The 27,054-nt window shown below is 53.8% G+C and overlaps 11 protein-coding genes across 11 annotated transcripts; 4 read left to right on the top strand and 7 right to left on the bottom strand.

The window, feature by feature from the left end:
• Nucleotides 1–235: 235 nt before the first annotated feature.
• On the top strand, nt 236–2,495 carry BO80DRAFT_415183 (uncharacterized protein). The gene is made up of 3 exons (XM_025718136.1): nt 236–778; nt 848–1,219; nt 1,281–2,495. Exons 1-3 carry the CDS (start codon nt 268–270, stop codon nt 2,147–2,149), a joined length of 1,752 nt encoding a protein of 583 aa, XP_025571568.1. The 5' UTR covers nt 236–267; the 3' UTR covers nt 2,150–2,495.
• On the bottom strand, nt 2,416–3,774 carry BO80DRAFT_428407 (hydroxymethylglutaryl-CoA lyase). Its single transcript, XM_025720246.1, has 2 exons — nt 3,412–3,774; nt 2,416–3,307 (listed from the first exon to the last, which is right to left on the bottom strand). Exons 1-2 carry the CDS (start codon nt 3,664–3,666, stop codon nt 2,492–2,494), a joined length of 1,071 nt encoding a protein of 356 aa, XP_025571567.1. The 5' UTR covers nt 3,667–3,774; the 3' UTR covers nt 2,416–2,491.
• Nucleotides 3,775–3,898: 124 nt separating this feature from the next.
• On the top strand, nt 3,899–5,456 carry dph1 (2-(3-amino-3-carboxypropyl)histidine synthase). The gene is made up of 2 exons (XM_025717142.1): nt 3,899–4,071; nt 4,139–5,456. The coding sequence occupies exons 1-2, from the start codon at nt 3,924–3,926 to the stop codon at nt 5,287–5,289; spliced, it is 1,299 nt and encodes a 432-aa protein (XP_025571566.1). The 5' UTR covers nt 3,899–3,923; the 3' UTR covers nt 5,290–5,456.
• A 60-nt stretch (nt 5,457–5,516) lies between these two features.
• On the bottom strand, nt 5,517–8,288 carry BO80DRAFT_448579 (uncharacterized protein; the record flags this gene model as incomplete). Its single annotated transcript, XM_025721683.1, has 1 exon — nt 5,517–8,288. One exon carries the CDS (start codon nt 8,286–8,288, stop codon nt 5,517–5,519), a length of 2,772 nt encoding a protein of 923 aa, XP_025571565.1.
• A 547-nt stretch (nt 8,289–8,835) lies between these two features.
• BO80DRAFT_458361 (ankyrin repeat domain-containing protein) lies at nt 8,836–10,340 on the bottom strand (the record flags this gene model as incomplete). The annotated part of the gene is made up of 2 exons (XM_025722272.1): nt 8,836–10,196; nt 10,247–10,340. The coding sequence occupies 2 exons, from the start codon at nt 10,338–10,340 to the stop codon at nt 8,836–8,838; spliced, it is 1,455 nt and encodes a 484-aa protein (XP_025571564.1).
• A 684-nt stretch (nt 10,341–11,024) lies between these two features.
• BO80DRAFT_415169 (putative MFS monocarboxylate transporter) lies at nt 11,025–12,534 on the bottom strand (the record flags this gene model as incomplete). The annotated part of the gene is made up of 2 exons (XM_025718135.1): nt 12,145–12,534; nt 11,025–12,083 (listed from the first exon to the last, which is right to left on the bottom strand). Exons 1-2 carry the CDS (start codon nt 12,397–12,399, stop codon nt 11,025–11,027), a joined length of 1,314 nt encoding a protein of 437 aa, XP_025571563.1. The 5' UTR covers nt 12,400–12,534.
• Nucleotides 12,535–13,173: 639 nt separating this feature from the next.
• Nucleotides 13,174–14,122, bottom strand: BO80DRAFT_390167 (dienelactone hydrolase family protein). The gene is made up of 3 exons (XM_025717141.1): nt 13,967–14,122; nt 13,664–13,919; nt 13,174–13,611 (listed from the first exon to the last, which is right to left on the bottom strand). Exons 1-3 carry the CDS (start codon nt 14,107–14,109, stop codon nt 13,255–13,257), a joined length of 756 nt encoding a protein of 251 aa, XP_025571562.1. The 5' UTR covers nt 14,110–14,122; the 3' UTR covers nt 13,174–13,254.
• Nucleotides 14,123–17,095: 2,973 nt separating this feature from the next.
• Nucleotides 17,096–17,913, top strand: BO80DRAFT_195762 (uncharacterized protein). The gene is made up of 4 exons (XM_025714154.1): nt 17,096–17,291; nt 17,356–17,445; nt 17,540–17,700; nt 17,765–17,913. The coding sequence occupies exons 1-4, from the start codon at nt 17,239–17,241 to the stop codon at nt 17,857–17,859; spliced, it is 399 nt and encodes a 132-aa protein (XP_025571561.1). The 5' UTR covers nt 17,096–17,238; the 3' UTR covers nt 17,860–17,913.
• Nucleotides 17,914–20,096: 2,183 nt separating this feature from the next.
• BO80DRAFT_364462 (uncharacterized protein) lies at nt 20,097–23,674 on the top strand (the record flags this gene model as incomplete). Its single annotated transcript, XM_025716151.1, has 9 exons — nt 20,097–20,220; nt 20,286–20,301; nt 20,386–20,408; nt 20,470–20,587; nt 20,645–20,744; nt 20,808–22,257; nt 22,308–22,404; nt 22,454–23,239; nt 23,299–23,674. 9 exons carry the CDS (start codon nt 20,097–20,099, stop codon nt 23,672–23,674), a joined length of 3,090 nt encoding a protein of 1,029 aa, XP_025571560.1.
• A 482-nt stretch (nt 23,675–24,156) lies between these two features.
• BO80DRAFT_428401 (F1F0 ATP synthase subunit 5) lies at nt 24,157–25,488 on the bottom strand. The gene is made up of 4 exons (XM_025720245.1): nt 25,237–25,488; nt 24,715–25,032; nt 24,558–24,647; nt 24,157–24,490 (listed from the first exon to the last, which is right to left on the bottom strand). The coding sequence occupies exons 1-4, from the start codon at nt 25,402–25,404 to the stop codon at nt 24,377–24,379; spliced, it is 690 nt and encodes a 229-aa protein (XP_025571559.1). The 5' UTR covers nt 25,405–25,488; the 3' UTR covers nt 24,157–24,376.
• A 284-nt stretch (nt 25,489–25,772) lies between these two features.
• Nucleotides 25,773–26,836, bottom strand: BO80DRAFT_364406 (Mob1/phocein family protein; the record flags this gene model as incomplete). The annotated part of the gene is made up of 4 exons (XM_025716147.1): nt 25,773–26,014; nt 26,098–26,231; nt 26,288–26,381; nt 26,449–26,836. The coding sequence occupies 4 exons, from the start codon at nt 26,834–26,836 to the stop codon at nt 25,773–25,775; spliced, it is 858 nt and encodes a 285-aa protein (XP_025571558.1).
• Nucleotides 26,837–27,054: the final 218 nt, after the last annotated feature.

Here is a 27,054-nt window from a genome sequence, read left to right as displayed (position 1 = left end):
GGTGGTTATAGAGCTCGGCCCTCTCTTCTCTTGTGCTATATGTGTATATTACCAGCACGGAAATATTCATAAAATCTCATGGACATATTGGGATAAATCAGTTGTCTATCGCGAGTTTCCTCCGGGCGAAGAATAATGGCATGGCACATGACAGGGATTCTCAAAGCTAAAGGCGGTCGGCCTCGTAGTGACAAGGACCCCCCGAGCGCCTTGGCTCACTACCACTCATCCATGCGCGTCCTCGAAGGGTGCTCGGAAGACAGAATCATGCTCCGACTTTGCCGGAGACGAGAAGCCGCTTCAGCGGCCATCCAAACTTCCCGATTGTTATCTCAGCGACAATCATCAGACTTGAGAAGCATATCCGGCAGATGCATCTCACACCCCTCGTTTGACAGCGATTCAAAAGACCCAGGTCCCACGTTAGAAGCATCATCCATTCAGCCCTGCAATTTGCGAGCAGGTGGTGTCGCCACTAACTCTACGCCTGTAGGATTCGATCCCTACACATATACCGATGGAAGATGGTTACATCGAGACGCGCTGCAGCGCGAGTCTCGCCGCATTGTGTTCAACTTTCCGGCGCTCTGTGAGAGAGTCATCAGTCTATGTCCAGGGGCAACCGAGATTGTCAATTGTGAGAAGAAAGATGGTGGATTCAATAGGGTCTTTCTCTTCACAGTGGATACGGGTTGTCGTGTCGTGGCAAGGCTACCGACCAGTATCGCGGGCCCTCCCAGGTTGACGACCAACTCGGAGGTTGCAACGATGATATATTGTAAGACGAACTCGGCTCCTGTAGTCTTGGAATTTAATTGGAAAGCTTGCTGATATATCTCTCGTGCAGTACAATCTAAGCTCTCACTTCCAATACCCAAAGTCCTCGACTGGAGCGATAACCCGGCAAATCCAATCGGCACTGAATACATCATCCAGGAGCATGCTGGGGGTGTCCAGCTTCACCAAATATGGCCCGAGATGAGCTCGGAGCAGCACATGCTATGTACCAAGGCCCTTTCATTAGCGATCAAGGAGATGGCCTCCTTGGACTTTCCAGCATATGGCAGTTTATACTTCTCGGATGCGCCTCTAGAACCAGACATGAAAATACCCTTGGAGAAAGGATTTTGGATCGGTCCACGCTGCAGTCCAGTCTTCTGGAACCGGAATCCAGGGGAGCTTGATCTCTACGGTGGTCTAAGTTCTAACTGTGGCCCTTGTTAGTCTCGCAGCCCTTCCTCTAGGACCACCAAACTCTAACACACATGGTATGTACGCAGGGCGCGACCTCCCGAGCTATAACTTAGGCTTGATCCAGACGGGATACTCTCGCCTACCGAAATCGAACTCTCTCAACGAACTCCCCCATCAAGGATCAGTACAAGAACACACCCGACTCCTCAAAATAAGCCAAAAAGTGCTACAGCAATTAATCAAAGACAAGCGCATCCAAGCCGCCGCCACCCCAACCCTCCTGCACCCCGACTTCCACAAGCGAAACATCTACGTCTCAGCAAAGGACCCAACCCTCATCACCGGCCTAATCGACTGGCAATCCACCAGCATTGAGCCTGCATTCATCTACGCCAACGAAACCCCGGACTTTGCCACGCTTCCCCACGAGCCCGAGTACGATGCGGACGACCCGGCTTCTGCTGACAAGAAGCGAGCATTCACAGATGCCTCGATCTGCTACCAAACATACGATGTGTGCATGAAAGGTCTGGTACCCAAACTTCGCCCCGCCAGACTCCTCGATCCTACCTTATTTCGACTCTTCCATTACTCGCACACGGCATGGAGAGACAGCGCCGCTGCGATTCGCCAAGAACTCATCGAGATATCCGATCGGTGGCACGAACTGGGACTAGAGGACTCATGTCCATTTCTCCCCACCGATGAAGAACGGACAAAGCATGCTAGAGACTACGAGGACTTTGAAACCATCCAGAGTCTCAAGTTATGGCTCAAAACCTCCCTGCATACGAACTCCGATGGCTGGGTTCCGAATGATGTGTGGGATGCTGCTAGAGATGCTCATCGCGCTGTATATGACGAATGGATACAGACGGCTAGAGAAGCCGAGTCTCGTGGTGAGGACCTGACAGTGGCCAAGGCGGATAAGCTGTGGCCATTTGATGCGCGGTAGATGGGCCAGGCCAGGAGCATCGTCGATATTCTTCCTAACCATCTCCAGAAAATAGGAGTAGGAGGATGGTGTACTAGTGTATAATCAAAGGGAATAGAAGTCGGGCAGGTCGGTAGTAGAATCCAGGGCCATGTTTATATACTAGACCCTAGAGTGAGCCTGTGATCCACTCTATGATTTAACAGGTATTAGAATCTTGACGCGGACTTGGAGGAGAACGCTAATTCTACAAGGCAAGGTTTCCGGGAAACCTTGTAGTGGAAAGATCAGTAAATGAGGGTGGCTATGGTGGCTATGGTGGCTATGGTGGCTATGTAACGGCTATATTATCTCAGGTGCAATTTACTGTTCTCCCTCCATCCGAGCCAATATGGCCTTGCCTGCCCGGCTTTCGTTAAACCGACCCAGCTCCCCACTGATCCACGAGCCAATCTTGGACATCTCCTCCAGATTGATGCCCGTGTGCATACCGAGGCTATGAATGGTATGCACAAGATCCTCCGTCGCGACATTTCCCGTCGCGCCTTTTGAGTACGGACAACCACCCAGACCGCCAACACTGCTATCAAAGATGCGGACACCGTGCTCCAACCCCACAATGGTGTTGACGAGGGCCTGTCCGTACGTGTCATGGAAGTGCAGCGCTAGATCCGTGTTCGCAATGCCTGCCGCCTTGAGTGCCTGCAGTAGCGCCATGGTACGCGGTGCCGTGCCCATACCCGTGGTATCGGCCACGGACACCTCGTCGGCTCCCATTTCGAGCAGTGTTGCAGTGATATCAGCCACCTTCGCCGGGGGCACATCCGGACCTTCATATGGACAACCCAAGGCTACTGACACGTACCCCCTCACTCGAATATTCTTCGTTTTCGCGAGGTCCACAATGGGACGGATACGGTCTAGCGACTCCTCAATTGTACAATTGGTATTGGCCTTGGAGAAAGCCTCCGTCGCTGCTGCGAACAGTGAAATTTCGGTTGTCGTCGGGGATTTTGATGGCGACTTGGTTGCTTCTGCAGGAACACCTGTGGCGTCCATGATTTTAATAAGGTTCTCGAGACCCCGCACATTCGGGACGAGGTAGTTGTAGGCAATGACGTTCTGCGCCTGGGGCGGAGTCTGGAGAAGGTGCTCGCAAATCTCCGCAGTGCTTGCCATCTGCCCCATCAATCTTCATTAGTCTCATGCTAAGACAGTATTCCTATATCTTTCCATAGACGGTTCCCTCCTCTTCCAGCTCAGATGGCAGGACGGAACCGTACCTGAGGCACCCATTTCGCAGGCACAAAAGATCCCGCCTCTATTGTGGTTACGCCCGTCTTCGCTAGTTTCTCAATAAGCTGGAGCTTCGTCTCGAGGGGAATCGACTTTTTCTCGTTCTGAAGACCGTCTCGTGGGCCGACTTCGACGATGCGAACCTGGTCCGACGTTAACCGCGCCTCAGTCGCAAAGCGGCGGCGTGCTGGCGCCGTCCGAAGGGCGGAAAACAGACTCAGTCGCGGCCGGAAGGCTACCATTTTGGAGAGGTGTAAAGTGTGAATTTTCAAATATCTCTCTGATACCAGGAATTTAGTCAGTGAGCACTGAGAGGAGAGAGGAACTGCAGCTCCTGGGAAGAGGAGGAGATGGCGGATGAACTGATCCAAGGAATGCGGAGAACCGCCCGGAGGCCCCCACCTGACCCGCCCGCTGACTCATCATAAAATATCCATCTTTCCCACTGCCAACTTCTCCATCCCCTCTTCGTCCCCTCTTCAGACCCCCCCATTGCACCATGACCGATACTCCAGCAGATTCCGCGCCGTCGAGCGCTCCCCTGAGACAGCCCAAGAAGAGGTTCGTCGGTCGTCGGACCGCAGACGCCCAGGCACAGAAAGAAGCCCCCAATTCCGGAGATGTCGAGTCCACCAGTATACAAAAGGGTGAGTGCAGATCACCCCTCATACTACCATGTCCATGCCATCGACTAACCACTCTTACCTTCGTCAGCCGCCCCCCGGCGCAACCCCCGAACCCTAAACCAAGTCCCTCCTGAGATCCTCGAAGACCCCGAGATCATCGCCGCCATCGAACTCCTTCCCCGCAACTATTCCTTCGAGATCCCGAAGACAATCCACCGCATCCGCTCCTCCGGCGCAAAGCGCGTGGCCCTCCAATTCCCTGAAGGCCTCCTCATCTTCGCGACCACCATCTCCGACATCCTCACACAGTTCTGCCCGGGCATCGAAACCCTCATCATGGGCGACGTCACCTACGGCGCCTGCTGCATCGACGACTACACGGCGCGCGCCCTCGGCTGCGACCTCCTCGTCCACTACGCCCACAGCTGCCTGATCCCAGTGGACGTCACCAAGATCAAAACCCTCTACATCTTCGTCGACATCAGCATCGACACCACCCACCTGATCGCCACCCTGGAGCGCAACTTCCAACCCGGCAAGACCATCGCAACCGTCGGCACCATCCAATTCAACGCCACCCTCCACGGCCTAAAACCCGTCCTCGAACGCGCCGGATTCAAGGTCCTCATCCCACAAATCATGCCCCTCTCCAAGGGCGAAATCCTCGGCTGCACCTCCCCTACCCTCTCCGCCGACGAAGTCGACATCCTCCTCTACCTCGGCGACGGCCGCTTCCACCTCGAATCCGCCATGATCCACAACCCCGCGATCCCAGCCTACCGCTACGACCCCTACTCCCGGACCCTCTCCCGGGAAACCTACGTCCACGACGAAATGCACACCCTCCGCCGCGACGCCATCAACACCGCCAAGTCGGCCAAGAAATGGGGCATCATCCTTGGCTCCCTCGGTCGCCAAGGAAACCCTAACACCATGGCCATGATCGAGAACCATCTCAACGAGCGCGGCATCCCCTTCGTCAATCTCCTACTCAGTGAGATCTTCCCTGGCAAGTTGGCCTCCATGTCCGATGTCGAATGCTGGGTACAGATTGCTTGTCCGCGGTTGAGTATCGACTGGGGATATGCGTTCTCGAGACCCCTGTTGACGCCGTACGAGGCGCTGATTGCCCTTGGTATCAGAGAGGATTGGAGTACGGAGAACAACGGCGTCTATCCGATGGACTTTTATGCCAAGGAGGGGTTGGGACGGACGAAACCTCAGCCTATTTCTGCATAGGGTGCTTGCCACTGCTGCTAATGGATGGGGGAATGCCTGGATAATGATGTCAAGTGATATTTTGCATGATGCATATGACTATAGATGTTCTGGTTATGGGTTCAGCCTGATACGGGCTTCTACAAAAGCTTATCTTATGATTATGAAATAGAAAGTGTTCAGTGTCTGGAAAAATGTAATTATTTCCATTCGTGTAATGTTACATAATAGTCCGAATAGTCAATAGGTCATGACCCCTTGACTTCATCCGCGCTGTCGGTGTTGAGATCGCTGGCGCTCCCGCGCCGAAGCGAGAGAATGCTCTTGCTGGCGAGTTCGTCGGCCGTGCGCTCCGCGGCGCGCCATCTCGTGACGGCCTTTTCCACGTCCTCGAACATCTCCAGCGTGTCCTTGATGATACCACCCTCGTCCGGTTCGGGGACCTGGGTGCTTTCTCGTGAACCGCTGTCGCTGATCATCGGGAACGCGGGCCCAAAGCCCCGTTGGGGAATGGGGTTGAACATCACGGCGTTGGCAAACATACGGATCAATTCCTTCTCCAGCTGCGCCGAGTTGACCACTCCCTTTGGAGGGATGACGTCCTCGGTCTTCTGCAGCATGAGGACAGCGTTCTTCGACGGAGTCCCCGCACCGGGAGCCGGCGACTCCCCGTCTCCTGCCGGCGTGCTGGCGGCCTCGGTAGCTGCGGCCAGTGCCCTGCTGCCCTGGTGGATCAGCGACTTGATGGACTTCAGGTCTTGTGGTCGATAGATGAGATCGCGGTACCCAGGAGCGTCGCGTTCCGTCAGCGGCTTGGTGAAGATCGACGCATGTTTGTGAGTGGTGACATCGTTCATGATGGGGGCCCCGGTACGAGGGAAGTTCCGCGCGCAGACTACGTACGTCGTGGACACATTGGGGTCGAGGCGACTTAGAGGGGTGAACTCCGGCTGAGACGGTTCGGCCTCGACACTCTCACTTGGAGCACGCTTGCGCTTGGGTCGCCCCCTGCCAGGACGACTAACAGAAGGACGTTCGGGTTCGGCAGCCTCAGAGACACCAGCTGGCGTACTAGGTACTTCATGCTTGATTCTCCCAGAGCCCATGTCTGCCATGGACTCTTCATCTCGCGACAACACTGATCGGCCCCGACTTCTGGATGAAGCCGTGCTTCGATCACGATCCTTTCCGGTGGACAGGGCTGACCTCTCACCCTTCCTTTTCGTCCCTGCTTTGTTCTCTGGATCAACCGAGAGGGTCTGATCGTTTGCTCCGTTGCCCTTCGCATCAGACCGGCGTTTCCGGCGACGAGGCTCAGGCTCTTCGGGCGTTGCTTCTCGGGATCCCATCAGCGATGGTGCCTTTTCACTGATGGGACTGATCTCCTCCGGTCGTGGCCGCTCGGGTGAACGAGGGGAAATGGTGATGGTCAAACCTGGGGTCTTCTTCCACGGCGTCATCGAGCCAGGTGTCATAGCACCTGTGTCAATAGAAGGCCGAGGAGGCCGGGCACTGGTTGGCCGCGAAAAGATTGACGCCTGAGCCGGGCCAATTGGCGTCTGGAACACCGGCGGTGGAACATTACGGGCTGGCGTCTGGGCTGCTGCGGGCACAGGACCGGGAGTCGACGGAGCTGGAGTCGGACGCGGGCCTTGGGGTACCTTCTTGCTCTCAAACGTCGGGACAGGTGGAGGTAAGGGAGACTGGGCCGGCCGCCCAGCGCCAGCAGTACTCATTGGTTCGGCTTTCGGCTTCGGAAATGCGGGAGGGGGCTGGGGTGTTTGCGGGGGTGGGTTCAACGACCACTGCTGGAAACTAGCCTGGGGCGGAGGGCGCTGAGGCGCTGGGCTAGCCGTTGGAACGAGAGGGGTCTCCTTGACAGAAGGCTTGCTGATGGGAGTTTGTTGCGGGGTAGAAGGAACTGGCACACTGACGTTCGGCGGAGCTGGCGAGGGTGCAACCGCAGGAGGCCGCACAACCCCAGCACTAGGCGCTGTAGCATTGGATGATCTTGACGACGGCGTCACTGGCGCATTCACTGGTGCCTGGTTGACAGGGACATTCTTGGGCACAAGAGCCGGCTGTGGAGCTGTTGGGAACGCCTTTCCATTCGGGGCCGCTGGCTGCGGAGGCGGGCGGGCGGCGGCGGCAGCAGCAGCCGACTGAGGACTGGGCTGAGGCCGAGGTGACGGTTGCGGTGGCTGTTGAGGCAGCTGTGGCTGTGGCAGTGGTTGTATCTTCTTTTCCTGTTCCTTTGGTGGTTGCCCAACGGGCTGCACCGGCTGCGCGGGCAGTTGTTGGGGAGTGGGGGGTGGGCGCGGTACTGGCTTGGCTGGTTGCTTGTTCTCCAGGTCCTTGCGCTGCGGCTCCAATTGGGGCTGCTTGATATCGGTCCCCGCCGGCGGTGTCGCGAGGTCCATAGGTTCTCCACGGGCTTGTTGAATGGGTTTCTCTTCCTTTACATCCACATCCATCGGTTGTGGTGCCGGCTCCGGCTTCGCTGGTGCAATCGGCTGCGCTGGGGTAGGTCTCGTCGCAGGCTCTGGAGGAGCTTCGAATTCTTCCCTTTGTAGCTGTTCAATCTCCTCTCTAATCTCCTTATATCGTTTCTCCTCGTTCCTGATTTCCCGTGTCACCAACTCCTTATACCTGGCATAAAGATGCGACACCAATCCCGGCAGCATGTTGGTATGGCTCACGCTCTTGTCGGCCAATCCGTCCGGTCGAGGACTGGATATCTTGCGCTTTTTCGGGTTATTCGCGACTGGGGTCTCCGTATGATGGCCATTCGGACCCGCAGTGACGGAATCCAAGCCATCTCGCATTAGAGTCGTATAGAGGTCTTCCAGGGCCTCGGGGGTGAGCCGGCCCGCGTCATAGGCGGCATTCTGGCGAATGAATGGGTTATTGCGGAGAACATCGGAGATGGAGGCGAAGTTGGCGGGGGGAGTATCGAGGCCGGCGAGAGACTGGAAGAAGAGAAGCGACTCAAAGGGCGTGTAGGCCGATAGAGGAGGCATCCCCCATTGCCCGTCAATTCGGCCACTGGGGGGGAAGTATAGAGGAATAGGGGCCACGGTGGTAGGAATTGTTGCAGCTTGCCGGGCCGAAGAGCTCAGTCGGAGAAGGTCGACCCTCGTGGTACTACTGGTAAGAGGTGAGAGAGGTGGTGGGTAGCACGGCGGAAGATGGTGGATACCTGAAAGACCAGGCCAGCAAAACGCGAGGAGACGGGTCCGGGAGGCGATTCAGACCATGCGCGCAGAAAAAAAGGACGGGAGCGTCGCGGAGGAAATGCGAGGGAGGAAAGGGGTGGAGAGAGATGATGGGTCCAGGTTGGGAAAACCGTGGGAGAAAAAAGCGTTAAAATTGGTTTACGTACAGAGGGAGGGAATTATTGAAGCAAGAGGATGAAAAGGATGGGGATGGAAGGGAAGGGAAGGGAAGGGAGGATGGCTGGATGGCTGCGATGGCTAGGGGGAACGGACGGGGAGGGATGATGCCTTTCTTTCCTGCCATGACAACCCCCCCCCAGAAGCCCGTCCGCGGCGACTGACGGCGGCACGGTCACGTGCGGGGGTTCCGGAGCTTCTCGCCCAACACCCAATAATCCCCGGCTTCCTGCTTCACTTTCTCCTCGTCCCACCCCAGCTCCCTCAAGACCTTCTCCAGGTTACGCACTTCCTCCACATCACAGTATACCGTGTATTTCCTTCGCTTCCAGGTATACGTCCGATCTGCTTCATTTTCCAGAAGCATTCGGATGAGGGGCGCCGATCTTTGCCGGACTGCCAGCATTAGCGGCGATGGTTTCATCAAGCGCGAACCAGGAGGAAGACGTTGGTTGAAGTTGGCTCCGTATTGCACTAACATGGTGGCAATGCTCACGTCTCCGGCTGCCACAGCCACATCGAGTGGCGTCTGAAACCGGGCGTCTCCATTCGGGTCAACTCCATGCTCCAGGAGGAGTTGCACCATTCGCGTTCTCTTGGCCCGGGGGCAGCATTTCAAGCTGCTTGTCAATAACCATCTTCCTCGGTCAGGCGGGAGCGGAGCATCGAGGCGTGCCAGAAGCCACTGCGCTGCGGCACATTGGCCGCTATCGATGGCCGCGGACAAGGCCCCGATTCGGTCATGCAGCGTCGCGGGATATCGCTCCATCATGAACTCCATCATCTCGATCAGTCCTCTACGCGCTAATTTCTCCATTGCCTCTGCGCAGTTCCATGCGGGCACAGCGGAGCTCGGATGCGTTTGATAAAGGTGCTCGATCCAGACTTCCAGCGCCTCCTTGTTTTGGGCCACCGCAGCTACGGGCACCACATGGCAGGTATTCCAATTCACGTCATACCACATGGGACATTTGTGCTCCACCAGCGTTCTGGCAATCTCTTTGTTCCCCTTTCTGGCGGCGACATCTAGCGTGATGACGCCGAAACGTACACACAGCCTCTGCATTTGCAATCCATTCTGCAGCGCCGTCTGCAGCTCCGCGCAATCCCCCCGTTTGATGGCACTGCAGGCCAGAAGAATGGGGATGGACTGCACCATGGAGTCCTGGAACATAGCCCGGACTCTTTTCATCCACCACTCGCACCGGTCGGGACTGAACAGGTTCGCTGGCTCATAGTGGCCCGATATCGTGACATCGACCAACTTTGCTATCCATTCGTCCTTTTGCTCCACTTCCGGAGTAGTCCCTAACTGGTGGTCCAGCACCTCTTGTACCCAGCACGTAAAGGCACATCGGCTGCGCGGATGTTTCTGAATCTTGCGGTAGAGATATAAGCGCTTGAGCCGGTCTGGAAACTCCGTCCACCGTCCCTTGATCGCCTTATTGGTGCGGCACGACGTAGGAAAGCAGAATGCCTCTTCCTCCAAGCGCGGACTGTCCAGGAAGAACGTAATGATCTCCTCATCGAAGAAAGCTGTGACTCGTCAGCGACGCTCCGGACGGAACTGCCAAATGGTCCCCTACTGTTGACCAATCTGGCCTGGAACAAATCCCGGATTGGCACTAGATCCACCGCACTCTGGATGATTTGGCGGAGGATTTCAATGGGGAATCGCATTTCAATATGGCCCATTCGATCGAATCTATTTTTTAGGGTTAGGAGCAGCCTGGAGTGCCCGTCGGAGCCGCGTCCGAGGCTAAGCAGCGATATAAGTACCCAGTCTGACTGTTGGGCTGACGTGGATACACAGCCGTACCACAGCGAAGCGAAGCCAAGCCAAGCCACAGCCTAGATGTAGTCTACTGTCTAACTGTCTAACTAGGTGAAAACCACGGAGATTCTACTCCGGATGACTAGTAACCCGACCTAGCGTCTCGTGGCTGTGAATACCAGCCAATCATCATGACGCTTAACCCTAAGCACTAGTGCTTAGCAGTACTCACCCATCCCTTCAAATCCATGATATCTACAAAGCATACTAGTTGACATTCAACTCTCGACCAAGATCTCAAAGAATATACAGGACGCAGTCCATTAAAGATTTTCTCGGTTCACTTTACAATTTAGTATAAAGAGACGCACGCCTCTAGCCTACCTATTTATCTCTCCATATCTCAAGCAATCTCACATTTACTACTACTCTATATTCAACACTGCCCCCGTCATGAAAGCACTATTCCAGGCTCGGAACAAAATACCCAGCCCGCTGAGATGATCCATTGCATGAATACCACCCAAAGAATCAAGCAAGTGCTTTTATTATTCTCTATCTCTAATACTCGAGTTCTACCACAATATCCCTCACAACCACCCCATCCTCCTCACGCAATAACTCCCTCCCCCCACGACCCCCGTCACGCCCGTAAACACAATCAACGACCCATACCCACTCCCAAACCCATACCCCACATCCCCCACCCACGGCCTCCCCTTCAACAACGCCTCACTCAACGGCCCAGAGACAATATTCCCGACTCCCCGCCCCGCCGCCAAACACGCAAACACCATGCTCGATTCCGCGGACCCTTCCTTCCTCACGACATCCCGCATCACCCCGGGCCAGGTACTCGTATACGACCCCGCAAAGAGCCCATACACGATAGCGAAGATGAATAATGGTGGTAACGAGACAGAGAATCCCCAAAGGAGAAAAACACCTAGGGTTGATCCGGCCGCGGAGATAAGAATGCAGGTTGTTACGTCGAGGTGGTCGATGATGGCGCCCATGCAGACACATCCGGCTACGGATGCTACGTTGAGGAGAATGACGGTTAAGGCTTCGAGAGTGCCCGAGGCACCGATGGATCGGGCGTAAGTGGGGAGGTAGAGTGAGGGGAGGAAGTAGCCGAGTGCTTCGATGGTGTTGAAGGCTTGGAAGAGGAGGAATGTGCTTGAGCTGAGGAATTTTAGGTTTGGGATGGATATCCGACTCGATGGCCGCTTGGGCGCCGGTACTCGGGGTTTGACGAAGTATACTAGCGGGCCTGTGAGGATGAAGAGTGTGATGGCGAATGCTCGCAGCGTGGTCCGGAACCCGTAGAGGTCGAGAAGACGTTGCATGACGATTGGGAGGATCGCGCCGCCGAGACCGGTGCCGGCCCACATGACGCCGAAGGCGAGGCCTTTGCGTTTGTCGAACCAGTCTTCCATGAGGAGGATGCAGGGGGAGTAGGCGATGCTGCCGCCGATGGCGTAGAAGATGCCTTGGGTGAGGATGAGGTGGGGGACGGTGGTGGAGAGGGAGCTGAGGCCGAGGGAGAGACACATTAGGAGGACGCCGAGGGCGCAGCCGGTGCGTTGGAGGGTGGGGTATTGGCGGTAGAGGGTGAAGATGATGGGGAGGTCGAGGTACATGATTCCCTGGTTGAAGTGGTTAGTTTGGTGGGTTGTGAGGGAGGATGGGAGAAGGAGAGGAGGGTACCATGGCGCAGGTTCCGATGATGGCGATGCTGTTGGAGTTTTGGAATGCAGGGAGGGTGCTGTAGTAGTCTTGGAAGACACCGTAGGTGAAGGCGAAGCCCCAGACTAGAGCTTCCATGACGAAGCAGGCGGCGAGGAAGAGCCAGGCATCTTTGCCGTGGTCGAGGGGAGGGGGAGGGGGGCTGTCTTGCGATGCAGTGACTGGGTGCTCACTGGGGGGCTTTTGGAAGGATTCTGGATCTGAGAGGTTGACCATGTTCCCGCAGTGTATAGCAACAGAAGAATAAGACCAATTGGACAATGCTGAAATCGAATGAATGGTGGAAGCGAGTGTCGGAACTCAGAAGATAAAAATAAGACCCGAGAATGATGAGCCAGACTACCAGTAAATTCCCCGCATAGTTCCTGAATATATCGCAGTCGACAGTGATTTTATAGTCTTCACGCTTGGACCATGTCAGATTCACGCCCTGCCAGTGACATGCACACTAACATCCTCTTCTCTCATTGGTGGAGAGATGCTAGTCCTGCATGAGTTGATTTTCTGGACGAAAATAGTTTCGTTGCCCCTGTTTCCCAGAAACTTGGGATATGAAGTAAAAATGCAGTGGGTACTGTCCCACGTGGGATGTACTATATGGGTATTCTCGTTCTGGTTTCGAAGCTGAAACATCGGGAGATATAGTCTTGGTGGGTGGAGACCCAGCTTGGCCCAGAAGAGTAGATGAAATCAACAAGGATCTAAGCAATTAGGGAAGATACAAAGAAAAGGAAAAGGATAAAGAATCTAGACAAAATCAAGAAAATGGGAAAAGATTAAGAGAACAGACAGAACAAAAGATAAGCCTATACGAAGTGTACATTCTAGACTGAACCAATGCTTCCATGTTGTATGTACACTTATGTCTCATTTGCTTATGTAGGCAGACATGCTCGGCTTTTCCCCATGAATAAGCTTGGACTGCGTGGGGATAAATAAGGCACGGCCTACTTAGTACGATCTCTGAGTATCGATCAGGAGATGTCAATACTTGGAGGCAATAATTGTATTTTAAATGTAGTTCATATCTCATACATCCATCAGGTAGACCCTCATACGGATAATCAGCCCCTACAGGTGCTCCTTGAACCACTGAACGGCCTGCAAGAAAGCACTCTCCTTGGCGTACTGCACCGTCCGCTTCTCCGGGTTACCACGAACCGCAAAGCCGTGCTCAACACCGCTGTACAGGTTGATCTGGTAGGGCAGGCCCAGTTCCTTCAGGATCACCTCCGACTCATGGCGCTTCTCCGCGGGGAAGATGGCATCGGTTTCCGCGGCAGCAATTGCCAGAGGTCCCTTGATGGCTCTCAGCTCGTCTTCCTGGACAAAGGAAGGATGCGCAGTATATCCGGCATCGACCTGGCCGGGCCGGAGGTAGCGCACGACATACTTGCCACCAAAGCAGTAGCCGACCGCGCCGATTTTCTATCTGCCAGTCAGATCTTCATTTTAATAATTCTCTCACAGGAGTCCGTACCTTGCACCCATACTTGGTGCGCATCTCGTTCAGACAAGCCTCGATGATGGGATCGACGACCTCGGGAGTGTGGGCCTTTTTGTCCTTGTGGTACGCACCACCCAGCCATGCCATGAGATCGAAGCCGGCGGGGCGGTTCAAGGGGATGGCATCTTCGTAGAAGAGGTCGGGCATCAGGACAAAGTAGCCATTGGCGGCGAATTGGTCGGCAATCAGCTGAGCATTGATGAAGCGGTGACCGATGACATCGGTGATGCTAGATCGGTCAGCTGAAGATTGCATGGAGAAGATCGAGGCACCTACAGCAAGACACCGTGCTCGGTGGACTTGTCGGCGGGGTAGCTGGTGTAGATCTCAAAGTCATTGAGCTGGGAAAAGCTACCGGTGGCTTCGCCTTCGTGCTTGACGCCCTGGTAGCAGCAGCTTCTGGGAGGAAGAGAGGTCATGATGAATTGGATTGATTGAGATTGGGTGGATAGGAATTCCAAAATGCGATGAAAGAGAAGTGAAAGAGGAGGGGAGGGAGGGGACTAAATAGCGGGGCAGAGAAACCTGCCACCTCCGAAGGAGTCGGGGCTATGCCTTATGTCCGGTTCCTCCATGGGTCGAGCTAGGCAGAGTGGCGTTAGCTTGGGGATGCGTAAGACCTAACGGCAGCCTAGGGATTGCCTAGGAGCAGCCTAGAGGCGATCTGGATGGCTTATCCGGTCACACATCCTGCCAGGGTGTAGTGGGGCAGTTGATGGTGCCTGCATGTTGTCCATATCGATCTTTACGCAAATATACTGTAAGGCCAGCTACCATGAGCGACCGGTAGAAGTCCCCGACAAAACATCCAAAACTACAGCATCTTGTTTATTCTTCATTGTCTTTGTTATTGTAAATCCAGGAATAAAATGGTGTCGGTGATCTTTGGGAGGAGATTCGAAGCCATGCCCTTTGTAAGCTGTGTCAATCTAATTCATGATAAACTTCATTAGTTAAGTGTGTACTGTATGGTTTCGGTAGTGTCTCGAGCGGTTGTGGACTGCCATCGTCAGACACCGCAGCAGGAGGTTGGAATTCATTTGATTGAGCGTGTTGCATCACACCCAATCATCCCCAGTGCCCAGGTGTAAAGAATCAAGTGATGCTGCTAAGGATGCGCTTGACATATACTAATCACAACGTAAAGCATAGTCCGTCTTGCCTCACCCAGACCCGACATTGCCATGGGTTTATTAGTACGCTCGAGTCCTATATGAGACAAACATCTGGGGTTCGATTATCGTGGCACAAGCATTTCCTGGTCAAGGCCAAGGGTGCCGCCATCTTCATCCCTCCATTGGGTAATGTAAACGTATATGGTCAGGAGGCTAATACCAGCCTTTGTATCCAGACGCTCATCCAATTTGGTAAAGGCCCATACGCTGAAGCCAAGCGCTCTATTGAGATCATTGCAGAACTTCCCGTCCGTAACTGTACTACTTTGGGGGTGTGTTCGGTTAGTCGCGACGGACGCGGTGAAACAATGAGTCAGGCAGAGTTTGGCCTGTTCAAGCTCCCAGAGGCCCGTCATCTAAGTTCATTCAGACACGGTTGCTGCGACTACTGTGCTGAAGATGGTATGAGGGTGGATTTGATGACTACTCGAGATCATTTTGAGGGCTCAACAGACAGGTTGTGATGCGGGAACACTGTCGGGTCTGTAAAATCGAACCAGCTTCTTCCAGTTCGCATCAATCATGGCGAGTGTTGGCGAGTGTCGAACATATGCGGGGGGTACCAGCGTCAACTGACAAACTCATGTTCAAAACAATGGGTAGCCAGGGGTACGGGGAACAAGCCAGCGAATGCTCTGGACCAAACAGCCCGGCCAAGTAGGAATGCAGGTACCTAATGAATAAACCCGCATATCTGTGACATGTGATTTAATCTCCATTGCAAACCTCAGGTCAGATCAAGAGACAATTCAGGGACCATTTTCTGGGAGTGGCTGAATCTATCAAAATTTCCTCGATTCCGAACAACAATTCGCTCATGGGAAATGATGCTGGCTCAATAATATTGGCCCGCTTCCCTTTTTAGGTCCAAGGCTGTCTGTTTCTGGCAACGAGAACCAATATGAAAGTAAGAAAAGAAAGATCGGCGTGTTGGATAGCCGCTCCCGTAGTGGCATGCATAACCCCGACGGGTTAAACGGTATGAACTATAAAGGCGTCTTTTTGGGCTTGCGTCTGCCAAAAGCGACGTGGGTACGGATAGATCGATAGCCGGGTTGTCAACCATGGTGGCTTGCCACGTCCTTATTGGCTCCAGCCCACATCTTCAGCTGGAATACCAGAAAAAGCAAGTCATCGCGGGTGATTCGGGATGATATCCTCGGCATATACCTGGAGGTGGACGCTGACACCGGCAGCAGAGCGGTCGTGCGAGGAATATGTAAAGGAGTGAGACAGGTGGGGTACGTGATCGCAATTGGAGTCAATGGAATAACGGAGTCGAATCGTTGGACAGTTGCGATTAGAGTAGAGATAACCAACATATATGTAGTATCTCCCGCGGGGTCATCCTCGGATGTAAATTGTATGGACCCCATATCGGACTGGATCCGATGAAGGACGCAATGCAGAATGGTTGGTGTTGATGTGGCAGTAAAGAGAGGCGGGGTGGCAGTAAGGCCAAAGCCTCAAACAGGGGGGGATCCTCTCGCACGTGATACTTTCCCTCCCATTGGCCGAGCACCTGGCGACGGCGTCATGGACCCGGGACAAACTCAGGGGCACCCTTGGAAAGCTCCATCGCCAACCACTACTACACCCGACTAGTGAGGGACAGGAGCTGCACTATTTACCCTCCGAGGGAATCGCGGAGCCCGAACCATCCCATGGATGGGACTCGACTTACCCAAAGCGATGGTTCTTTGACACAGACCTGACACCCAACCTCTTTGCTCCTCTCCTTCAGCCATCGCCGCCATCGCAGCCTCTTATACGGAGTATGTTGGACACGCCTGATACTCCCGGCTGCGGATTGCTGCGAAATTAACCCACGGACACTCCTGCATCCCACCTCGACCCCCCCCCAGCGCCTGCCATCGTCATCCCCGCCGATCGTGCAGCCCCTGTCATTATCCATCCTTCCATTCCCCCCCATCGGACTCGATAACTCAAAACTGGTTCCTCCCAGTAGTGCGACGGGCGCTGCAATTTTGCCGATTGCCCCCTCCAGCCATCGCTTTGCCCGCCCCTTTCCATAGTACGGAGTACTTAGATAGACTCCCGGCTGGTCCTGGTCTGTCTCTGTCATCAAAGCTTCGATCCTTCTTGGAACCTTCGGTGATTTTTGTACCTCACTCTTTCACTCCATACCCAAGGCGCAAGGTCCACCCCGTCCGTGCTATCATATCCACTTAATAACCCCCTGTTCCGTTCCTGACGCGCGCGCTTCCAATCCCTCCACGTCTTGAACCTCATTTCGCATACTCCTTTTTTTCTCCCCTCTTTCTATTCCTTTCACACCCATCTACCCTCCCTTTTCGCCCCAGACTCTCATACAATCAGCCTATCACCACCGTTCCTACAACGTCCAGCAAGATGTCCGACGCAGAACTGGACCAGGAATGGAAGCCTAACCGTCGGCCACAGTCGTTCGTACTCCTCTTCCGTGGCCCCTCTGGTCTCAGAATGTTGGCGTTGACCAAGACATGGCAGGACCATGGCACAGGCCTTCTCTACTGCGCTGGATAGCGCCTTTTCGCTCGATTCCGATGTCAATCACCTCTCACAGACCATCGATCAAAAGTAGGTTCCACTTGGGTTGGCGACGGTCGTGCGACCTGGTCTCACTGTCGGGGCTCTCTCGGGCGGCATGGACTAACGGGCTATCCACTTCTAGGAGACACCAGATGATGATCCAGACTCGAGAATTGGAACAACTCCAGGCTAAGATCCGGGAAGCCGAGGAACGTCTCAAAGCCCGGCAGTCTTTAATTCTCGACGGAAACAACTCAAGGAACCAGTCAGCGCAACGCGGGGAGCGGTTTTATCAATCAACAGGTGAGGTCTAGCCGGAGAATCCCCGCCACGATTATCGGCATCCCTAACCATGTCCTATCTTTAGGCTCCACCTCGTCGTCGACATCTCCCACGGAATCGGCAGGCCAATACTCCAGCGGCGATGAACAACAACAGCGGGGCCAGGGCCGTAACTCATGACTGCATACCCCAGGTCAGGGTCGGCCAACATCAGCATATAATTTGGGTCACGTTTCGGAATGGGAGATTTCAATGGGTTCGACTTCACTATCATCTTTTATATATCCTCATATGGCGGGCAGGTCTGGAGAAATCGGTTCGGTTGGCTTGTTCACCCCGTCATCGTCTTTCCCCACCGCGCCGCTGGCGATCAAGTGTCGAAGGGGAAACGATGACGGCTCAGCTCTCCTGTCGCTCCTTTGCCTGGCGGCTTGGGTGGCGGTCAAATCTGCACACATCCCGGCCATCCCACGATCCCGCGGGTCAGGAGCGACAGGAGAGCACCTTCAGTCAGTTGGGGCGTTAAATATTGCTATCATCGTTTATATAGTCAATATGTGGGCATTTATTCGGTTTTCCTTCCTGGGGTTCAGGTCCAGTTTAGAAAAAGCGAAAGGCCGGCATCGATGCCCGCCAGCCACGTAACGCGGTTATAATCAAAATCGGATGTCCCGGGTTCATCCAATTTATAGACTCATTTGTTGCATACGCCGTACGTAAATGGCACGGATGTGCCTTGACTGACAGATCGAATGCAAATGCACATTAGTTGATTTTTGGCACCCGTGCGACATGCGAGGGCAACCTGGAGTGGGCTAATAGGGGGCGATCCGTCTCAGCTGCTGGTCGGCCGCATCACAGTTTGGGCAGACAGCTGTGGCTGCAAAGGTGCACATCATTTCGTTGCCAACGTCTTGACTCGATCGCAATTGTGGGGTTGGGAGAGGGCCACATTACTCCCACTAGCGGAGGATTTCCCTGCCCTATCGCAACCATCCGTCTACAGGGCTTGCCCCCCTTCCCCTCTTCTCCTCTTACGGAATTGGCGCATTCTGGCACTAGATACAATATCCGCTGCCAGCGACGGGAATGCCACGTTGAGCTGGTACCATTTTCACTGCAAGAGAGCAAACGGTGCAAGGATTATATGCATTATTTCTCTTATCAAGGGTGCCAGCGATACTTGGACATTTCTAGATCGTTATCCACGACCCGCGGTCCCCCAATCAAATACTTGAATCCATGGTTTCGCCATTGTTGCTCGGCCTTTCTGATGACGCGCCTATTCCTGGAGTCCATTTTGATTGAGAGAAAACGTATAGATTAGTGAAGCGCCTCCGTCATAATGTTGGGTTTTCAACATAATGACCCGCAGATCCGGACAACATAGGACTGAGTCAGATAGCAGTGTGCTGATGGATCTCTGACGCATGGAATGTTAGGTTAATTATCGGATGCGAATGCGACTGTCAAAAACAATTTTGTGCCCTTGGAATGGCAGGTACCATTTTTGACAGCTATCTACTCCGTATGAGACAGGTGCTTATCTCAGGGGATGCCAGTGGTTTCCCTGCTGTTGCCGATCTCTGTCGACGTATGCACGAGGACGTACCATGAAGCACGACATGGAATGAAATGCTCGCTGGCTGCACAGCATCCCGTCATCTGATCTGCTAGCCGAAAAGGGCGATTCCGGCATGCATTCCACGCCGAGGATTCTTACCGGTCCATACTCCGTACTCCGTACATACACACGGTATCGACGGTATCTGTTGGGTTGCATGCCCGCAGTGCCTGAACGCCCAGGTGGCAACATAGCCGGGTATCTGAGCGCAGCATCCGGCAAGCCTGGCAGGATCCTCAGTACAGAGTACCTCTTGTGCTTTGCTTCATCCTGCTAGGGAGTTCTCAGCAATTAACCTCCCATCCGATCTGGAGAGCCTTTTCCGTCCAGATCGATATCTCGAGAAAAAGAAACTCTAATTCCATGTCAGAGAACCGAGATGGCTCTTGGGTAGGACCAATGATGTCAGAGTCGTCCGCTTTCCAAGGTCCGCGGATGAGTCCCCAGAGATTAAGCGCCCGAGCAACGGTCCAGACCATGGATGTGATCGACGATGACTCCCTAGCTACTCCCGTCGTGATGACCGATAAGTGAGCTCTGAACTGTCCTGCAGGAGTTCCAGTAGCACCAAAGTCCGCCACTCGTCCCTGAGCTCCCGCCGATTCCCTGTTCCTCTCGCAACCCCTCATCCAGCCCCCCTCCTTCGTTTTATCGCTTGTCTCTTAAATCCTTTCTCTCCTGGCCTCTGAATTCCCCTTCTCTTAAACCCTGATTTTCCCTTTCCCTCTTCTTGTGGTGGGTTTCTGTATCTCCCTGACCTACCCAAGATCCGTCCTTCCCCACATCCCCCACCATGGTCCTCATCGATAAGCACGAGTACGAATCCAAGGAGGAGAAACGCCTTAAGGAGGACCGTGAGCACACCCGCTACTGGAAGAGATGGGGTCCATACGTCGCGGAGAGACAATGGGCTACTGGTATGTTCGATTTCTTTATCGTCTGTGTCGTACTTGGACTGACGGTTGACCTTATCTTGCCATAGTCCGCGAGGATTATTCGTAAGTCTACAACCACTCCGATGGAGGCTCTCGACTGGATTCCGAGTAATATTTGCTAACCATTGCTTTCCTACCGGCTCTCAGAGAAAATGGAGATGCCTGGAGCTGTAAGTCCCTCTGTTCGCTTCACCTTCATGCCGCCAACCAACGCTAATCAAACGGCCCTAGACTTCTCTCATGACCATGCGCGGTCGAGGACCTATCGTTGGGGTGAGGATGGAATTGCTGGTGTATCGGATACCCACAATTTGCAGAATATTGCATTTGCTTTTTGGAACGAGAAGGAGTACGTTAGCCCTTGTCCCTTGGAACATTCTGATCGCACTAGCTCACAATGAACCAGTGATTTCCTGAAGGAGCGTCTATTTGGATTATCGAATCCGCAGGGCAACCATGGTGAAAGCATCAAGGAAGCTCATTTCCATGTTGATAACACCCCGACGGTTTGTGCTTACCTTCACCGTGATGAACGGAACTTACACTTTCTAACTCTATCTTGCCTTTAGCATTCCTACATGAAGTATCTCTACAAGTATCCGCAGAACAAATTCCCTTACAAGGAGCTTGTGGATGAGAACGCCAAACGCGGGAAGCAAGACCGCGAGTATCAGATCCTCGATACCGGAATCTTTAATGACAACCGATACTGGGATATCTTCATTGAAACGGCGAAAGAAGAGGATGACGAAGAGGAGCTCATATTTCGCGTCATCGCCTACAACCGGGGGCCAGAACCGGCCCCATTGCACATCATTCCTCAGGTCTGGTTCCGTAATACCTGGGCCTGGGGCTATGAGGATCAGAAAGTGAAGCCGTCAGTCGAAAAGGTTCATGACCTGGTCGCTAAAACCACCCACAAGAAGCTGGGGGAGCGTTACGTACGGTTCGCTCCTTCTCCACCCGTTGGAGACAGCCAGGAGGAGGATGTCTTTCCCCAGATGCTATTCACTGAGAATGAAACAAACAACGAGTTTCTCTGGAAGACCAAGAACAGCCAGCCTTACGTGAAAGATGCCTTCCATCGCCTGATTGTTGACGGGGAAGAGGGCTCGGTAAATCCCGAGAACAAGGGCACCAAGCTTGCGGCCTGGTACGCCTTTAATGAAGGCGAGGGGATCCCTCCTGGGCAATGTGCTGTCGTGCGATTCAGATTGTCTCGAAAGATGGAGACATACTTCGATGAAGAGTACCTGGACAATGTCATTGACCAACGCATTGCCGAAGCAGACGACTTCTACTACCACATTAGCCCACTTCCCATGAGCGATGATCTACGCAATATCCAGCGCCAGGCCTTTTCCGGTATGCTGTGGAATAAGCAATTTTATCATTTCGTGTGGGATCAGTGGTCCAACGGTGACCCTGGTCTGATCCCACCACCTCCGGGTAGGAAGCACGTTCGTAACCAACAGTGGAAACACTTGTATATGGACGACATCCTCTCGATGCCCGATTCTTGGGAATACCCATTTTTCTGCGCGTGGGATACGGCTTTCCATTGCATCCCGCTGGCGATGATTGATCCTGACTTTGCGAAGAGACAACTGGACGTCCTTACTCGAGAATGGTACATGCATCCCAACGGGCAGCTTTCAGCCTACGAATGGAACTTTGGCGATGTGAACCCCCCGGTCCACGCGTGGGCCACGTTCAGGACATTCAAACTGGAGCGGAAGATGTATGGCCGACAGGATCTCGACTTTCTCGAACGGGTCTTCCAAAAACTATTGCTCAATTTCACCTGGTGGGTCAACCGTAAGGATTCCGAGGGTAAAAATGTCTTCGAAGGTGGCTTTCTAGGTCTGGACAATATCGGCCTTTTCAATCGATCTGAGCCTCTCCCAACTGGAGGCGTCTTAGAGCAGGCTGATAGCACGGGTTGGATGGCCTTCTATTGCTTAGGCATGTTGAATATTGCCCTTGAACTTGCTAAGCACCGACGGATCTATGAAGACAGTAAGCACTCCCCGCCTGGAGGGTTTCATCCGCTGACATATGGTGAATAGTTGCGTCAAAGTTCTTCGAGCACTTTATTCTGATTAGCGATGCCATGACATTTAAGTCAGGGGGGCAGGAGACCTCTTTGTGGAACGAAGACGATGGGTATGTGAGATCCAACTGTTCCAGAATCCACAACTGACACTCTCAATAGATTTTACTACGATGCCATCTCTTATGGTGATCCTTGGACGCAGCAGCTTCCTGTTCGATCCCTTGTCGGTCTGATTCCACTGTACGCGGTTCTTACGCTCGAACCCGAACTGATTAATAAATTCCCCTCTTTCAAGAAGCGTTTGGAGTGGTTTGTTGAGAACAGGCAGGATGTGGCAGAGCGCAATATCGCCAGCATGAAGCACCGTGGTAAGGACGAACGGCTTCTTCTGGCCTTGGTGAGTAAGAGCCGACTGGAGAAGATTCTGAAAAGGATGCTTGATGAGACAGAATTCTTATCAGAGCACGGCATCCGGTCCATGTCCAAGTATCACGAGGAACACCCATACTCTATGGAGGTCAACGGCCAGATGTTCCGGGTCGGCTACGTGGCAGGCGAGTCTGACAGTGCTCTCTTTGGTGGTAACAGCAACTGGCGCGGGCCGGTCTGGTTGTGTGTCAATTTCCTGCTCATTGAGTCCCTGCTCCGGTTCTACATGTTCTACGGCGACTCGTTCAAGGTCGAATGTCCCACGGGCTCTGGAGAGTATATGCACCTCGGCCATGTTGCAGAAGAGATCCAGCATCGGCTACAGCATCTGTTTGCGCGCAACGATGAGGGGCGTCGCGCAGTCTACAACGGAGACGATCTTCTCGACTATGACGAGCATTGGAAAGACTACATGTGGTTCCACGAGTACTTCGATGGAGATACTGGTCGAGGCCTTGGAGCGTCTCACCAGTGTGGATGGACCGGGTTGATCGCCAAGATCATCCACGATACAGGGTAAGCTATGGATTCCTTCTCTCATAGAATCTATCCCAGCCAGGTTCTAACGTCAACAGAATCAACTGTCGAATCCCACAGACCCCTCGTACACCCCGCGCCGCAGCATCGCATTACTTCGACGACATATTCTCGCGGTCTGTACGGTCACGCGGCGGCAGCCGTCCACCCAGTGTGCGCCGTTCGTCAACTAGCCGGTCCATCGGCAACCGCAGTGACTTCGAGTCCGCTTTCACAGGCCGTGACACCCCGGGACCCGAGTCGGCTCTCGATGACGAGGAGAAACTGGGCGAGTCAGGCCTGGGAGACGAAGACGACGACCATGTCGCACAGTTTGTGGGGCGCGAGTTGCAGCGCGTCCGCAGTCAGGTATCGATGGGAGCGTATGAGGACGAATTTGAAACGCAGGCTGATCGGATTCCAAATGGACATTAATGGACTAATATACGAAAAAGAGATACTTGCTTGGGGAATAATATACGGATGGACTGATGTATTGTGAATGGCGGGGATGGATAAAGGATTCAAATCTTGCCGGATCACCTAGATAGTTACCTAGATAGTTTGATACATCGCTAGCACATTACATGCAACAGATAGCGCAGAGCCAGCGGAATGATCACTTCTCACTCATTATGTCTCTTTGTTGTTTTTTTTTTGGAAATTGAGGGTAATAGTAACGGTAATGAAACCCGAGTCGGCATTTATACCCATACAGAGTACGATCCCCAACCACTCAACATCCGATACCGGATCAGCCTATGGATCCCCAACTTCAAAATTGCACCAAATCGAAGTACCAATACTTTGACTGCAGACCTCAGCTAGACAGTCATTGATCGATGCTTTCTTGTAGATCTATAAAATACAATCGTAAAGCTCTGTAAAGTACGGATTGCTAGTGGTTAGGATCTATGTATAAACTCAATTCTGTCTATTCATCTCCAGAACTAGAGCTCATGCTAACTAATCAGGAAGCTAGGGAGGAAGGTAAGGATGAGAACAATGGAGGTAGGTAGGTAGATCGATTCGGTAGAGGTACAGGAGGGTAAAATATAGAAATGGGGTTCAAGAGACGCTCAAGATTTCATGCGCATCTCTCTCTGGATTTTATAAGTCTCGAGAAGAGATGGTAATTTACAAAGCGTCGGTGAGGGCCTTGTTGAGCTTGGCGATCTTGGAAGACACGCTGAGGTCGATGGTGCGGTCACCGATCTCGACGACAAGTCCGCCGACGAGCTCGGGGTCGACCTGTTTTTGGTTGTTGGTTAGTATTGGTTGGGTTGGATGGAGGAAGAGAAAGAAGAGGAGAATGTACCTTGGTGATGACCTTGAGCTTCTTGCCCTGGCTGTACTCGGACTTGGAGACGGCCTTCTCGAGACGGTTGACGGTCTTGGTGTCGAGCTCCTGTTGGGTTCATCCATTAGTATTCATGTAATTCATTCGGCCAAATGAGATGGTGGAGAGAATGTACCTGAGCACTGGTGATGTTCAGCTCAATCTCACCACGGTGAGCACCCATGAGAGTCGCAAACTTCTCGCAGATACCCTCGAGCAGACCGAGACGGTTGTTCTCAGCCAGAGTAGCGAGGAAGTTCTTGAGGATGTCGCCCTTGTCGGCGCCACCAGCAACCTTCTGCAGCTCCTGGACGATCTGCTGCTTGTCGCTGGCAGTGAGGGTAGGAGCGGAGATGATGGTGGTCAACTTGCGGTCGGCCTTGAGGGTCTGACCGAGGCTGGCGAGGGCCTTGGAGGTCTGGTCGAGGTTGGCGGACTTAGCAGAGGCAGTGTACTATATACCACACACACACGCAACAATCGGTTAGTCAAGGTCTCTGGGAAGCTTGATTGAGGTAGTAGCGGTGACGCGAAATTTTGGGTGTATTTCCAAGTTCCGTCTGCTTTCCCCCTCTCTTCTTTCTTCCTTTGATCCGGGCCATTGAAGGGCCCCTCAAAGCTACTAGCAACCAACGCGTGGGGTCATGGTGTCGCATACCAGAGCAGTGGCATAGGTGCCGTCCACACCGAACAGGGAGACAGGAGGCCTGACATCCTGGGCCGGGGTGGCATAGGTCCTCAGACCGTTGACGGCGGCAGTGCGAGGCACGGAGAACTGCTGGGCGGAGGCACGGAGGCCGGCGCGGGCGAGGCGAACGGAGAACATGGTGACCGGGACGGAGACGTCGAGGAGGAGAGGAGGAGGTGGAATTGGATGCGAGACGGACGGGGCGTCGAGGGGAGGAGAGAGCGAGCAGCAACGGGCTGGTGGTTCGTCGTGCTTGGGATGGACGGGCGACGTCCAACTTCTGCCGGCTAGCGGTCACGTGAGATCCCGCACACGCCGGGTTTTCGGCTATCTTTTAGCTCTACCTTATTGTGTACATGATCCCTACGAGGGATGGACTTTCTCATGTCAAAATGCAATTCCCACTCGCATGCTACGTAACGCCGGACTGCCTCTACGAGTTAAATGTGCCCTCAACCGAATGCCAATTCCCAAACGCCGTTCTCTCGTGCTCGTCCCCTCGACCCTCAATCGCTGCGCAGCATGCTATCCACTAGATCTCCCAATGGGCCCCAGAAGTCCTTCCCGCTCGCCAGTCGGTGCTCGTCGATGAACAACACGTAGTGCTTGAAGCTAGTGTTGAGATGGGGCTCCAGTCCGAGGTGGACCACAACCGGGTAGTGGTGGCAGTAAATGTGCGCATATACGCGATACATCCGCTTGAAAATCTGTCGCACAAGGCTGGGGAACACCTTAGGGAAGGGAACGCCTGTTACGATCGTGTGTATCAGCACCCACTGCAGCCGTAGTTCACGTAGATTGCTCTCCTGACTCCCTGGAGATGGTACATACCAAGCCGGCTGGGGAAAATCTGTTCGTTGTCGACACTGCTCTGTACCCAGCTCATCAAATGCTCGATGTATTCCGGAGCTGACATCTTCGTCGGTCGCTTGAAGTTTTCCGAATCTTGCCAGAGATATTCGAACCTGGACAGCCACCGTCAGCGGGATTGCCAGGACATCTACCCTGGGGAAATCCATACTCATCGGTCGCTTTCATTTCCGGACATGACTGCGGAGAACAGAACTCGGTGATCGCGCCATAGAGCAAGTTTATTTGGTTGTAAAAGTCGACCACTGTTGCGTAGTGAACCAAGCGTTAGTATGGCGCTGAAACTGCCCCAAGCTGTCGGAGTAGGATTACCATTTACTGCCAGCCATTCGTTCAAATCCTCGCCCTCAGGGAGCTTCACGGCCTTTCGCAAGCTGCCACTTCCTAGGGTCGCCTCCGCGAACTGTCGCAGTTGGTAACTAGTGGTGCCCTTGGCCGCCGACCGCGGCTTGAAGGGGGCTCGGGTCCGAGCGTTGCTGGGAGGTGTCAGTCCAGCTGGGTCTTGTTTCAGGGCGCGCACTGCCGGCGACAGATATGACGGGGGCTCAGAGAGAGGGGTATGGGAAATATGGACGGTGTCATGGCGGACCAGAGGGGGGATGGAGGGGGAGGGCAAGGGCGGATGGGAGGAAGACGAGGATGGCGGGGCAGATTGTCCAGCATCAGACGAGACAGAAAAAGCAAGGATGGGGACAGACATGGTGGTGATGAAAGATGCCATCTCCTTTCCAGAGTTCTTTCCTTCGGTCTCGCTTCAGTCAAATACCAGCCAGGGGTGTTTTTGCCCGGGGCCTGGGTCGAGATAGACAGGCGTTGCGTACACCGTAGAGTGCGATGGAGAATGCGCCTACATGCCAATGCCAGACAGGTTAGTGTCGCGTCAGGCCAGGTGATGGGGGTCAGGGTGAATACTTACTG

Source organism: Aspergillus ibericus, assembly GCF_003184845.1.
Source record: "Aspergillus ibericus CBS 121593 unplaced genomic scaffold BO80scaffold_47, whole genome shotgun sequence".
Lineage (NCBI taxonomy): Eukaryota > Fungi > Ascomycota > Eurotiomycetes > Eurotiales > Aspergillaceae > Aspergillus > Aspergillus ibericus.
Note: the sequence above shows the minus strand (reverse complement) of the source record. Positions and strands in the feature narration are given on the sequence as shown.

Coding starts and splice junctions, on each gene's coding strand:
- BO80DRAFT_415183 (XM_025718136.1), top strand. CDS start 268: ATGCTCCGACTTTGCCGGAGACGAGAAGCCGCTTCAGCGGCCATCCAA. Junction 779..847: donor GGTTGCAACGATGATATATT/GTAAGACGAACT, acceptor TCTCTCGTGCAG/TACAATCTAAGCTCTCACTT. Junction 1,220..1,280: donor AAGTTCTAACTGTGGCCCTT/GTTAGTCTCGCA, acceptor GTATGTACGCAG/GGCGCGACCTCCCGAGCTAT.
- BO80DRAFT_428407 (XM_025720246.1), bottom strand. CDS start 3,666: ATGGTAGCCTTCCGGCCGCGACTGAGTCTGTTTTCCGCCCTTCGGACG. Junction 3,308..3,411: donor CTGCGAAATGGGTGCCTCAG/GTACGGTTCCGT, acceptor TTGATGGGGCAG/ATGGCAAGCACTGCGGAGAT.
- dph1 (XM_025717142.1), top strand. CDS start 3,924: ATGACCGATACTCCAGCAGATTCCGCGCCGTCGAGCGCTCCCCTGAGA. Junction 4,072..4,138: donor GTCCACCAGTATACAAAAGG/GTGAGTGCAGAT, acceptor TACCTTCGTCAG/CCGCCCCCCGGCGCAACCCC.
- BO80DRAFT_390167 (XM_025717141.1), bottom strand. CDS start 14,109: ATGACCTCTCTTCCTCCCAGAAGCTGCTGCTACCAGGGCGTCAAGCAC. Junction 13,920..13,966: donor ACCGAGCACGGTGTCTTGCT/GTAGGTGCCTCG, acceptor TGACCGATCTAG/CATCACCGATGTCATCGGTC. Junction 13,612..13,663: donor GCACCAAGTATGGGTGCAAG/GTACGGACTCCT, acceptor ACTGGCAGATAG/AAAATCGGCGCGGTCGGCTA.
- BO80DRAFT_195762 (XM_025714154.1), top strand. CDS start 17,239: ATGTCCGACGCAGAACTGGACCAGGAATGGAAGCCTAACCGTCGGCCA. Junction 17,292..17,355: donor CCTAACCGTCGGCCACAGTC/GTTCGTACTCCT, acceptor AAGACATGGCAG/GACCATGGCACAGGCCTTCT. Junction 17,446..17,539: donor TCACAGACCATCGATCAAAA/GTAGGTTCCACT, acceptor ATCCACTTCTAG/GAGACACCAGATGATGATCC.
- BO80DRAFT_428401 (XM_025720245.1), bottom strand. CDS start 25,404: ATGTTCTCCGTTCGCCTCGCCCGCGCCGGCCTCCGTGCCTCCGCCCAG. Junction 25,033..25,236: donor GCACCTATGCCACTGCTCTG/GTATGCGACACC, acceptor TGTGGTATATAG/TACACTGCCTCTGCTAAGTC. Junction 24,491..24,557: donor AGCTCAAGGTCATCACCAAG/GTACATTCTCCT, acceptor AACCAAAAACAG/GTCGACCCCGAGCTCGTCGG.